This window comes from Brachyistius frenatus, unplaced genomic scaffold (genome assembly GCF_029030835.1).
Source record: "Brachyistius frenatus isolate BFR_SWC_R1_liver_20210118 unplaced genomic scaffold, ASM2903083v1 Contig_117, whole genome shotgun sequence".
Classification (NCBI taxonomy): domain Eukaryota; kingdom Metazoa; phylum Chordata; class Actinopteri; family Embiotocidae; genus Brachyistius; species Brachyistius frenatus.
The window spans coordinates 167392-180379 of NW_027210716.1; the positions used below are offsets into that span (position 1 = coordinate 167392).

The following is a 12988-nucleotide window of genomic DNA, read 5'->3' on the forward strand; positions in this document are numbered from 1 at the left end:
CACTCCACTGTCATCCCTGTTTGTCTCCTGAAGAAGGCGCCATAGATTAACCAAGACAAATGTTAGAGTTTTTCTCCTTTTTTTTTCTTTTTTCTTTTTTTTAATCCTTGTTTCACACTGTCCTGCAGTTTCTGTCCTGCAGAAACACATATTTACTGTCGGCTGAAGACTCAGGCACGCACATGTAAAAAAAAAAACCACCAAAAAAAAAAACATGAAGTCCTTGTGTTTGTTCTTTTCCATCATTTGGCTTGCAGCTGCAGAGCTTAAACCCCGGAAAGGTAAGAGCAGACGCTGCTGATGCTTCTTCTGTCCTGATCAGACGTGTGCCGGGCTTTAAATGAGGAAAAGCGTCAAAACGTGACTCTTATAAGAAACGTTTGCTCGGACTCCGCTACTACTTCTCTCAACATTTCAAGATTGAAGTCCTTTGTTGCTTTAAACGCAGCTTAGATGTTTTGTCGTGAAGCTTATTTGCCTCATGCTGTCACATAAGTTAAATCAGGATTTCTATTTCTTTTGTAGATGGTTTTGGGATAGAAGTGGGGTTAGCGGCATGTGCAGTTTTCCATGTCAGCACTTCTTCGAGGTGACTGTCGTTCTGGAGAATGTTTTATTAGTTCAGAAGAAAAAAAAAAAAAAAAAGCCTTTTATTTCAGTGTGTGCCGATCGGTTTATCTGCGCCATTTCTCAGTGTCTCATCATTTCTCACACGCAGGCTCCGGTGTAGTTTGTACTTTCAAAGACAAGACTTACAGCCCAGGGGACAGCTGGCATCCCTATCTGGAGCCTTTTGGATTCATGTTCTGTATGCGCTGTGTGTGCGTAGAGGTACCGTTTAATATGAACAAACTAAAGGAATATTACACTCAAATTGACTGTTTGAAGTGGTTTGCGTGCTTGTAAACTCTGATATTGCTCTCTCTTAGACAGGCCATGTGAAATGTAACACAATCAAGTGTCCTGCTCTGCCATGTGAAAACCCAGTGGCCGAGCCTCAGCGGTGTTGTCCAAGATGCACAGGTAGACTGCCTCTGAACACCGCGTCAGCTCAAACTTTCAGGTGAGGAGTGATTCTTGTTGTGACTCTCCTGCCCGTTGTGTCCTCCTCAGATGAGCCCAGGATCCCTGCAGGGCTCAGAGCTTCGGTGAAGTCCTGCAGGTATAATGGGAGTATTTACCAGCCGGGGGAGAGCTTCACTAAACATGACCTCTTCCCATCCAAGCAAAGCAATCAGTGTGTAATGTGCACATGCTCTGTAAGTTCAATCTCATTTACTGCTTTTCTTTTTTTAGTCAGACTGTGTTATTATTGATCCGAGAACAAAATGTGCAAGTTGTTGTTTCAAGAGTGCGTGCTTTATGGACCATAAAAACAATATAAAAGACAAATAAATGGAAAAGAATTCAAACAAACAGGTATTTCAGACAGTTGCCAGCGCTGACTGTGTTAGCAATTCCCCCACTTCATCCTCCTTTGATTGGGAATTGTTGTTTTCCCCTGAAACATAAGCACCATAGCAAAACATCAAATGGGTAAAAAAAAAAAAAAAAAATCTGTGAAAAGTTTTTAATCACTGAATTTACATTAAATGAAATATTAAAAAGTTTGCAACTTGTAGAAAATGTGTTTAGTTTCTCTAAAACATTTCCACGAGTTACAGCAGTGAACCAAGTGTTACAGTATCTCCTATTTCACCCACTGAAATTCAACATTTCACTTAATTAAAAAATTATTATGTGTACGTGTGTGTTTTGAGGAAATAGTAATATTATTGCACTCTAAGTTATAGCTGCTAATATTGCAAGGAAAGATTTTTTTTTTTGTAAATTCCATTTTATTTTTAATACTGTAGCCAGTGAAAACATGTTGCTTTGATTTGTGTATCGGCTTAGCTTGGTTGTGATCAGCAGATACTGAAGAGGAGGTGAAACTGAAATCAACAAGTCTTTGCAAAAGGACACATGATGTGAGAAGTTATGAGCTGCACCGTGCTTTAAAAAAAAAAAAAAAAAGATGTTTTCAAATATAAAACATCATTACAAAATGATTCCTAGGATACATTTTAGATCGAAACAAATAGTGTTAATCTTATTTCTATTGTGTACTGTAGTTAAAAGTAAACAGTGGGAATATAATTCTGTTTTAGTGCAGTTATTTTTTTTTTTATAACATTGATTGCCGGCGGTGGCTCTCCCTTTTTTATTTCACAGAATGCGAACATCTTCTGCGCTCTGAAAACATGCCAACCCATCACCTGTTCCTCGCCGGTCCCAGTTCCAGATACCTGCTGTTTGGTGTGTAAAGGTAGTCAAACTCCATACTGAGACAATTTCTTTATTCTGTTTCCAACCTGAAATATCTTTTAGGAAATTTAAAATGTAGATTAGGGCTGAGCAACATGGCTGATTAATTACAGTTTTTTCCATATATGTATGCAAAAAAAAAAGACTGAAAATGATCCCATTAATGTTCAATTCAGACAGAAAAAAAAAAAACCCACAATATTATCATATGATGAGGTTACAATTCTGATCGATGTCTGTATACGATAATAATCCATCACAGCCCAGCCCTAATGCAAATCGCTGTCATATCATATTAATCACATTGTTCTCACACTTGATTGTGATCTTTTTCTTTCAGATCATGGCACCAGTGGGTCTTCATCCACTGAGGATGGAAACCAGCAACTGAACAGAGGCGTTGTATGTACTTGCTGACTACCGTGCACTATGTTAGGCATTGCTTTCATGTGAATGTTATTTGTGTCTCTAAAAATGTATTTAAATGTAGTGCAAGGTTGTGAAGTGTTGTTATCGGTTTAGCAGCTGGACTTAAGTTACAGGACTTGGCTCAACTTGACATCACATTATTTCAAATATTTTTGAGACGTATAGTTTGCTGTGATCATTTAAGAAAAACCTTTCAGTATGTCTAACAAGATCTGAGGAGCATTTGGCCCAGGAGTGGGGCTGGATTATGGTGTTGTTAATTTTAAACTGCTGAAAACATCTGAGGTGTGGGCAGTGATTCAGTTGTCTGTAGCCAGACTTTTAACTTTAATGATTCAGGGAATGATATGATGTTCTTTCAGCTACCACTCAGGGAAAAACAATTAAAGCAAATAGCTAAATGCATAAAGTATAACTGCATTTTATTATATCTGTGTTTACAAAAGAGGCATTCAGTTGACCAGTGTTCTGGAGAGCAGAACAAGGCGCAGCCCGATCGTGCCACTCCACCCAGGGTCAAGACTTCTCCCAGAGGCCTGAGCCTCAGTAAACTGAACCTCAAAGGGGCTTCAGAGACCACTGTGAAGATTTTGATGCAGAGGAAACACCAAAGAGGTGAGACTTTGTCAAAATGGAAAAATAATTTATGGGTATTTGATTTTATGGACATGAATGTTCCTCACAAGTTTACGATTGTTCCCATATGGAGCACAACACTCAGATGTTTTCCATTTCTCTCAGCGTGTTTATACAATGGCAAGACATACTCTCATGGAGACATGTGGCACCCAGTTTTGGGGAAGGTCCTGGAATGCATCCTGTGCACTTGTACTGATGGCCTCCAGGACTGCAAACGTATCACGTGTCCCAGCCAGTACCCGTGCCAACATCCCATGAAATCAGCAGGAAAGTGCTGCAAGACTTGTCCAGGTAGTCGAACATGGCTCGTAACATAATGAACTGTTTATGCTGATGTGATGTTGATTGGCTGTAAACTTTGTCCACTCAACATGTCTCTGTTTTGGTCTCTGCAGAGAGTAAAGCTGAAAGTAACCAGACCCAGTGCTATCTCGGATATAAAAATAACCTCTTGGTGTATAAAGTAGAGTCGTTTTTGAAAGTTGACTCGCCCAACACAGTCAGGATCATCGCTGTCGAAAGACAAAGTACCGCTGAGGTTGAAGTACAAGTATGGAACACTGTAGAAGGTACGCTCACTACTGGTCAGAACTGTAGTAAAGGAAAAGTTCAGCATTTTGGGAAATATGCTCATTAACTTTCTTGACAAAAGTTAGATCATCTAACTGTGTTTACTCTTGTTTCTAATACTGTTTACTGTGAAATGCATTTATCTGGCGGTGACCAGTTAGATCCGCATTGTGTGAACTCGTTTAGCAAGGGCTTGAATGTAACATATTCATTCATATGTAAAAGTCAAACACCGTAGACTATCACTGCACCGGTTTTTGATTCTCATCTGAGCTCTTCATTTTTACAGGTGTTTTACAATTAATGGAAATTGGTGACGTTCAGCGAAAAGACATCATGGATCATCCAGAAAATTACACATTGCTTACGACGCTTGATGAAGGTTTGTTCTCAAAGTGCTTTCGAAATTATTCTATGCATTTATATACTTAGATTCTAGACAACTGGTTTTCATTTACGATGATTGTTTTGATTTGTTGTGTCAGCTGTGTTTTAATTTAAGTTCCTTTTTTAGACACATGGAGCAAATTTAAAGAAGAGGGAGAAAATCTGAGTAAAGCTCCTCAGACCACGATTTGTGAAGATGGCATTCAAGAGATGGTGACTTTCCTAAATCCCAAGCAAACTGAGGGCCTGTGTTCACCCTGAGAGTCACTCTTTCTATCAGTATTCCCAATGACTACATGGCTGACGTACATACTTAATTCATACGTGTCGCACTTGGATGTAATTCCTTTGAGTGGAACATCTCATTTATAATATTTTTTTAAATAATTAATTGGTACAACATTGTCCATCATGTTTTAACCATCACATATTTTTGTATGTAATTTTTAGGTTGCAAAACACAGGCTATAGCGGTGTGGTTGGTCAAAAGCTGTACTTGTAATAATTCAAACATCATTAGATGTGGTGGATTTGAAAAGAAGCTCTAAACAAAGTGTCAAAGTGGAGTTTGTAGTGTGGTCATCCATATATAAATTTGGTGGTGAGGACTTTGTAGGCTCTGTGACATTGTTAACTGCATTTATTGAGTGATCACTTTGTCAAACAAACTATTTGCATAACGTTATGACAGTAATTTGTGATTTTGAATGTGTTTGACAAGAGGCCACATTGTGCTGAGATTGTAAAAGGCTTTTTAAGGATATTATGACAATCAACATATTTATTGTAAATACCAGTTGAGGTTTTGATCACCTTATTTAAAGTGCATTGGTTCTGGTAGGATTTATGTGAATATAGATTTGACTGTTTGAATGTTTTTGTGAACCCCTATGTATGCATTATATAGGGCTCCACAATGATTTAACAACTGTGTATTGATAGTGATAAAACAGGCTTCCTAATTCTTGCCTTTTGATGTCAAATATAGACCTACTGCTATTTTTATGCAGCTGCAGGATTTGGTTTGTTATCATAGACTGACATTTTACAACTCCACATACCTTAAGTAATTCTATTTTACAGTTGATGTAGCTGAATGCACTCTGTCTGCTCACAGCTATAAAAACTAAAGTTTTCTCTGGTGTTTCACACCAACAACATATTTGTCTGTTTCTTGCCTTTACTTTCAAATTCAAAGGGGTGCACAGCTTATACGAGATGAAATAATTTGCATTTAGTCAACAACAGTAAGACCTCGAGAATATCTACTTGAGACATGATGTGTCTCAGTGCTCGTAGGTGGTTTTGAGACTGATTTGCTGATTCATCAATGGTCTGCATGCCAGTAGAACGGTCCTAACACTGTCATTGCCTGAAGGCATCCATTAAATAGAGCTCAGGAAGGCCGGATAAACTGAGTTCCTGCTGGAAATGAAATGTTGTCGGAGAAATAAAATCAAAAGCAGAAGCTAAAACCCGGATCACCCCCAAAACTCTCACACACACTATATTTTCCCAACACCAGCATTTTCGACTCACTTGATATTAGTCATTGTTCCTTAATGAGACCAACGTCTTGTGACTTTCTTTTTTCTGTCTCGCACGTGTGTACTCATTCTTTTTCCTTGAGGGTTAATATTTGAGATTTTACTGGTGCATAGTGCCTCAACCTCAAATCTCTCCTCTTAATAGTTACAGTTATTCAGGGTGGAGGAGTTGAAAAGAGCTTAAGTTCCATGTGCACAGCTCTCTTCCTGTTCTGTGACGTAAATGCAAAATCTTTGAGCTACAAGAAACAATTTCCTGCAAAATCAAGTCAACTAGCACAGTGTGAAGTGTTGGCTGGAAACCACAAATTATTGAGATGTACTGTATGATTCATTGATGGCTATACAGTACATATATCATTATTCATTGAGGAAACCAATGTTAAAGCAGTTATAATCAATAATGGTGCAGTTCCCCTCAGCTCACTGGAACGTATTGCGTCTTGGAGTTTATTGTTTTCGTTCGTCGACCCACAACTTTACTCTTACAGTTCATTTCCGCCGCTCTCAGAGACCCTGTTTTCTACCACAGCAGCAGCTGTTCACACGCAAAAAAAACTTTAAATACTCACTGTGTACATCCTGCTCAGCACCAAAGGGCAGAGAGACAAAGTTATAACTAACTGGCAAACATAGTGAAGCATTTAGCAGCTAATGAGCCACATATTTTCTCTCAGGGGCTGGTAGAGACCAAACACAGATCTAAAAGAGAATGATTATTGGACATTCTTTTACCTGATGGTCAATAGATAGAACTCAAAACTACTCATAAGTTAACAGCTGGATGCCCTTACAGAAGAACCACACGAATTTCACATGGGACCGCATGACACGTGAAACATGTATTTTGCCCAATGGAAACGTGGTTTTGGAACACTTTCATGGTGTAATGTGTGAAGCCCATGTACAGTGGGTACGGAAAGTATTCAGACCCCTTTAAATTTTTCACTCTTTGTTTCATTGCAGCCATTTGCTAAAATCAAAAAAGTTCATTTTATTTCTCATTAATATATACTCAGCACCCCATCTTGACAGAAAAAAACAGAAATGTAGAAATTTGTGCAAATTTATTAAAAAAGAAAAACTGAAATATCACATGGTCATAAGTATTCAGACCCTTTGCTCAGTATTGAGTAGAAGCACCCTTTTGAGCTAGTACAGCCATGAGTCTTCTTGGGAATGATGCAACAAGCTTTTCACACCTGGATTTGGGGATCCTCTGCCATTCTTCCTTGCAGATCCTCTCCAGTTCCGTCAGGTTGGATGGTGAACGTTGGTGGACAGCCATTTTCAGGTCTCTCCAGAGATGCTCAATTGGGTTTAGGTCAGGGCTCTGGCTGGGCCAGTCAAGAATGGTCACAGAGTTGTTCCGAAGCCACTCCTTTGTTATTTTAGCTGTGTGCTTCGGGTCATTGTCTTGTTGGAAGGTGAACCTTCGGCCCAGTCGGAGGTCCAGAGCACTCTGGAAGAGGTTTTCTTCCAGGATATCTCTGTACTTGGCCGCATTCATCTTTCCTTCAATTGCAACCAGTCGTCCTGTCCCTGCAGCTGAAAAACACCCCCATAGCATGATGCTGCCACCACCATGTTTCACTGTTGGGATTGTATTGGGCAGGTGATGAGCAGTGCCTGGTTTTCTCCACACATACCGCTTAGAATTAATGCCAAAAAGTTCAATCTTGGTCTCATCAGACCAGAGAATCTTATTTCTCATAGTCTGGGAGTCCTTCATGTGTTTTTTGGCAAACTCTATGCGGGCTTTCATATGTCTTGCACTGAGGAGAGGCTTCCGTCGGGCCACTCTGCCATAAAGTCCCGACTGGTGGAGGGCTGCAGTGATAGTTGACTTTGTGGAACTTTCTCCCATCTCCCTACTGCATCTCTGGAGCTCAGCCACAGTGATCGTTGGGTTCTTCTTTACCTCTCTCACCAAGGCTCTTCTCCCACGATTGCTCAGTTTGGCTGGACAGCCAGGTCTAGGAAGAGTTCTGGTCGTCCCAAACTTCTTCCATTTAAGGATTACGGAGGCCACTGTGCTCTCAGGAACCTTGAGTGCTGCAGAAATTATTTTGTAACCTTGGCCAGATCTGTGCCTTGCCACAATTCTGTCTCTGAGCTCCTTGGACAGTTCCTTCGACCTCATGATTCTCATTTGCTCTGACATGCACTGTGAGCTGTAAGGTCTTATATAGACAGGTGTGTGCCTTTCTTAATCAAGTCCAATCAGTTTAATTAAACACAGTTGGACTCCAATGAAGGAGTAGAACCATCTCAGGGAGGATCAGAAGAAATGGACAGCATGTGAGTTAAATATGAGTGTCACAGCAAAGGGTCTGAATACTTATGACCATGTGATATTTCAGTTTTTCTTTTTTAATAAATGTGCACAAATTTCTACATTTCTGTTTTTTTCTGTCAAGATGGGGTGCTGAGTGTACATTAATGAGAAATAAAATGAACTTTTTTGATTTTAGCAAATGGCTGCAATGAAACAAAGAGTGAAAAATTTAAAGGGGTCTGAATACTTTCCGTACCCACTGTAGATTCCCATGTGAAACTTTATCACATATTTTCCCCATATTATCATATGGTGCAACATGTGGTAAACATGTGTCATACATATACTCACATGTGAAAACTCATCTGTATTTTTTTGTAAGGTTGTACAAATAGGCAACTGTTTGCCAAACAAGTTCACCATGTCAACTCAAACATTGATTATTATGTTGGCGTTGCGTTCACAACTCATATCTGCATGCCTTCAGGTTCACAAATAAATGTCACTGTAAAAAATATTGCCCTGTTTTTATATTTTTACTGCAAAAATGAGAGTATAGTTTGAAAAGAATACAGTTGTCAGTTATTTCTGGATCCTTCTCTTAGCTCTCAGATGGCTTAATGAAAAATATCTCTAGTCAAATGTTTTTTGACTTACTGCATTGGGATTCCACTGTTTTTATCATCTAAATGTAGGCCAGGAAACTCAGGGGCATTTTTTTTTTTTTTTTTACAAAACACAGATTATTGTAAGTAGATAATGTGCTTTAAAAGAGCAGTATGGCCTGGTTCTGGAAATAATGAGCCCTAAAAGTCCAAGGAAGCGAGATCTGTGGGAGCAGCAACAGTCGTTTGGCTGGGCAGCACTGTGTGCAGTCTTTCTGCAGGCCTGCTTGATCAACAGGTGTCAAATTATCACTGTGGTTCCCATGACTCAGTCAATGTGCAACTGCAGATTTGGTAGATTGAGTGGGCGCTTCGGAATAATATTGCTTCCCTTCTCTGTGAACTCCCGACATGCTCTCGCTGTCCCCTCCCCTCGGACAATGACTCATTGTGTTTCTTTCACACTTTGCGCCAGACAGCTCTATCCATCTCCCACTAAAGGCATGAATCAATATTTTGAAACGGAAGCACTTCCCTTGTATGCCTTCATTAGTCACGCAATAAGACTGTCATATTTTTGTGGTAGTTGTTGGATCTGACAGCTTACAACAGTCTCCCCCCTTTAGCTGAGAGAGGGGTGTTCTGCGTTGATGCTGCCACTTAAAATGGCAGCATCAGATTTAAATCAACATTACCACGGTGTCATTTTCCCATACGGGTCATCAAAAATGGACGTTAAACGTCCAGGTTTAAACTAAGCTTTAGTGTCAAAACATGCTGTATCGAGGAAATGCATGTTTTGATATCTTTGGCTGTCATTTTTTTGTGGAAATCCTATCAGTCCCCCTTTTGTGGATGTTTGAATTTGTCTCGTTGGCTAATTCAGCTATGCATGCTTAATCTTGGCTCTGGCAATTGTAACAGCTGGGGGCAGTCAGTAGGTATAAATCATGCAGTTGGTCAGCTCTCTGTGTATGTGTACTCCACCCATGTAGCCCAGAGCCCAGAGTCGGTGAGAAGTGAAAAAAATGTGAGACTCGGCCCAGGGCTGGAGGCACATCTAGGCCAAAAATCGTCATATTAAAAATCTGTTTTCATTGATTCATGCATGCTGTAGAAAAGAGGGTAAATAGGTAATGATTGTCTTCTAACAGGATTGTTACAGATTTGTAGCTTTGCAATAATCACATGTTCTTGCAAGTGAAAGCAACAAAGTTGAATGTGTTTAAAAAAAATTAAATAACATGTCCTAATCTGCTGCCGCATGTCGTTCCTCACATGCATCCAGTGTTTGTGAGGAACTGAAGCATTGCAAATCAATCAGGCAGTCTTTGGATTCAAAGGGAGCCAAATTGTGTTAAGTTAATTAAGTCTGATAGATGTGTTTGCTTTCATAGCTGATTAAGGTGCTCAGCAGAACCCCTGAGTTTATACTTCATCAAAATACTTCCGAAATCTATCAAGGGCTCTGTTTTTTACACCCTTACCCTCTCATTAATTAAGTTGGCCCTGATCATTTTAGCTGGTGATTGGAGTCCGGCCAAGAAAACACGGACAATACCAGAATACATGTCATGAACACTTTAGTCTTCCTCCCCTGAGCGGCCGAGCTTAAAGGTCAACATGTTAAACACATGCTTGTAATGACTGTAAACTATTCAAGACGGACCACAGTCACATCCTTTTTTAAATTATTGTTCAGAAAGTATAGAAGAGCGATCTACAGTTAATAATGGCCTCTTTTCAGATGTCAGCCAGAGTATCTGAAGCCTTTCCAGGATTACATGATAAGTGTGTTACAGTTCAATTGTCCATCAATAGAAATAATGAATAGGTCCAGTCTGCAGTGAACTCATTTGGCACTTGAGTAATGAGGAGTGTTGATGAGGTATTCAGGCCTATTCTTCCTGAGCCAAATCTGGTGTCTGAGTCTCCACATGGTTATTCTCAAAGCTTAACTGTTGGCCCTCAATTTGAGAGTCAAACAAATCTTGCCCAAACATTTCTCAGGCTTGATTGCTGCGATGACTGCTCCAGACATGAAACTCCACTGTGTTCAAATATACAGGAGAGAAACACCTATAGATACACAAACACAGATCTGTCTGGCCTAAAGGATAGCCTGTCAGTGCCTTTATTCACCATGTCTTTTGTTATTTTTTTTTGTTTTTGTGCTTTTGGACCGAGTCTCCCGCTCCCCTGCCAGATTGTGTTATATCACCAAGAGCATGGATGAAATGTGTTTTCAGTTAATAACTCACCTCATCAGTTTTTTTGTGGTGAGAGCAAAAGAGGTTTCAGAGGAAAAAACATAACTGAGGCTTTCAGTCTGTTTATTATGTGGTGATGTGAATGTGAATCCAATAAAAATAAAAGACATAATTTTCTATTGGCTTTGCTTACAATGTAAATTAAAACTAGCTTTGTGCTCGTTACAGTGAAACTGGAATAACTTTCTATATTTGTAAGAATAAATTACAGACGTGTGGATTGATCTGCAGCCTTGAATGCACATTGTCACATTAGTGGCCCATCTTCACTTCTTTAGCTTTCATTGCTGCCACAAGGCAACTGAGTAAATATTCACCAGGCCAGGTTGCAGTGTTCCTAATGATGTTTCACACATTTAAAAAAATATATTAAAAGAGCATTCACTCACATTTCAAACATCAGTTTACCCTCAATGTGGAGCACTACTACTAACTGTCTTTTGCTGCTGTGGGAGAGCACACTGAAGTCTGAAGGCAGAGAAATCCCTGTCCAATATATGTAGCCAAGATGGTGACAGTCAAGGGTGAGGAAAGGCCAAGTGCTTTCACATTAACCTCTTTTTGACCGTTATGCTCATGTTTCTATACTTGTCAGTATGCACCCAAAATACCAAGTGTAAGTAGAAAAGTGTGCAAATTGAAACAGAGAAAAGTCTTTGTTACAAACTGGAGATGTGGAGTTTGACTACGATGAGGTAATTTGACATCAAGTTGCATTGTGGGAAGTTTAAAATGCAATGTTTTTGGAACTTTTACTACACTGAATGAAGTATTTCATCCTCTTCTGCTTGCATCTCTACCGTCTAGTTTTTATCCGGTTTTCTATCAAAAAATATATGAATAATGTACTTACATAAAAAATGCTTTAAGGTAGTTGAAGTAATTTTGGATATCATCTAACCCCATATTTGTATCTGTATAAATCATATTCTCACAGTGTAAACTGTGCTGACAGACTCGAGCAGAAGTCACTTGATCGCCTGATCAGATTCTGTAACCTTTTGTATTTAAAAACCTTCTTATTGAACTGAAAGGTTTGTTGTCATGATTGATTTAATGTCTGCATTAAAAAGGTGATTCAAAAATAGAACTCATTTGATTTATCTGATTATTACATGTTTTCATCAAAAGATTGATCGATTTGTTCGATCATACAATATGGGTGAGTGTAACTGTGGCACAGAGAACCTGCCACATTTACACACATTTATGTTTATAATCTCTTAAGCATGAACACAAACATACAAAGAAAGGTGTTAATTACAAAATCGCTATTGACAAAGCTGAAAGATCACCACCCAAGTTCTCTCATTCTTCTATTCCATGTGCATGAGGGAAAAGTTTCATTCTGAAAAGTTACCTAAGAGTTGTGTAAGCATCCGATGAGGGCAGTGAATGCCTACAGTGTGCTTGGAATATAACAGCGATCAGTGTGACTGATCATTGCCCAAAACTGTGGAAAACTAACGTGTATAACAACCTCTTGCGCAATGGCATTTGTCCTTTTTTTTTTTTTTTTTTTTTTTTATCTTACATCAAAGAATTCCAACATGGAAAATGATGCAATCGTCAATGCTTGAAGTAATCATTATCACTTCAAAATTATTTTGTAACAGCATTCTGGTCAGGCAGAATAAGTTTACGCGAGGACTCGGTGGCTGGAGAACAAACTCCATCATGTTGCTGAAAACAACAACACATCCTCAGAAGGCCTTCGCTTGAGTTGCATTGGATGGAGCAGTAAAAGTGTTTTGGAACAAAAACAATACAAAATGTGATAAATTTAAAAAACATTCAGCGTCATGGATTTTTAGCAGCTGTGGTGTCCAATACTGTGGGATATGGTTGCAGCACAGACGAGCTCTGCTGAGTGGAGCTCAGGTCCAATGGACTGGAAAATAGTATTTCTGTAGCAGCCATCTCCGCTATTTGGCACAGTCTCCTCATTACCATCAA

The 12988-nt window shown here is 39.3% G+C and overlaps 2 protein-coding genes across 2 annotated transcripts in view; both read left to right on the plus strand.

Annotated features, from left to right (window-relative positions):
- The window catches only part of LOC138629514 (GDNF family receptor alpha-4-like), a 326543-nt gene that overhangs the window by 59766 nt on the left and 253789 nt on the right, over nucleotides 1-12988 (plus strand). The window lies entirely within an intron of this gene.
- chrdl2 (chordin-like 2) lies at nucleotides 152-6780 on the plus strand. The gene is made up of 11 exons (XM_069713261.1): nucleotides 152-281; nucleotides 719-831; nucleotides 930-1023; nucleotides 1114-1259; nucleotides 2215-2308; nucleotides 2648-2709; nucleotides 3183-3351; nucleotides 3478-3666; nucleotides 3771-3944; nucleotides 4235-4327; nucleotides 4460-6780. The coding sequence occupies exons 1-11, from the start codon at nucleotides 215-217 to the stop codon at nucleotides 4591-4593; spliced, it is 1335 nt and encodes a 444-aa protein (XP_069569362.1). The 5' UTR covers nucleotides 152-214; the 3' UTR covers nucleotides 4594-6780.

What these genes read in the sequence shown, in the direction of transcription:
- chrdl2 (XM_069713261.1), top strand. Translation starts at nt 215, where the DNA reads ATGAAGTCCTTGTGTTTGTTCTTTTCCATCATTTGGCTTGCAGCTGCA. An exon ending in CTGCTGTTTGGTGTGTAAAG is followed by an intron (nt 2,309 to 2,647) that starts GTAGTCAAACTC and finishes TTTTTCTTTCAG; the next exon opens with ATCATGGCACCAGTGGGTCT. An exon ending in AGTATGGAACACTGTAGAAG is followed by an intron (nt 3,945 to 4,234) that starts GTACGCTCACTA and finishes TCATTTTTACAG; the next exon opens with GTGTTTTACAATTAATGGAA.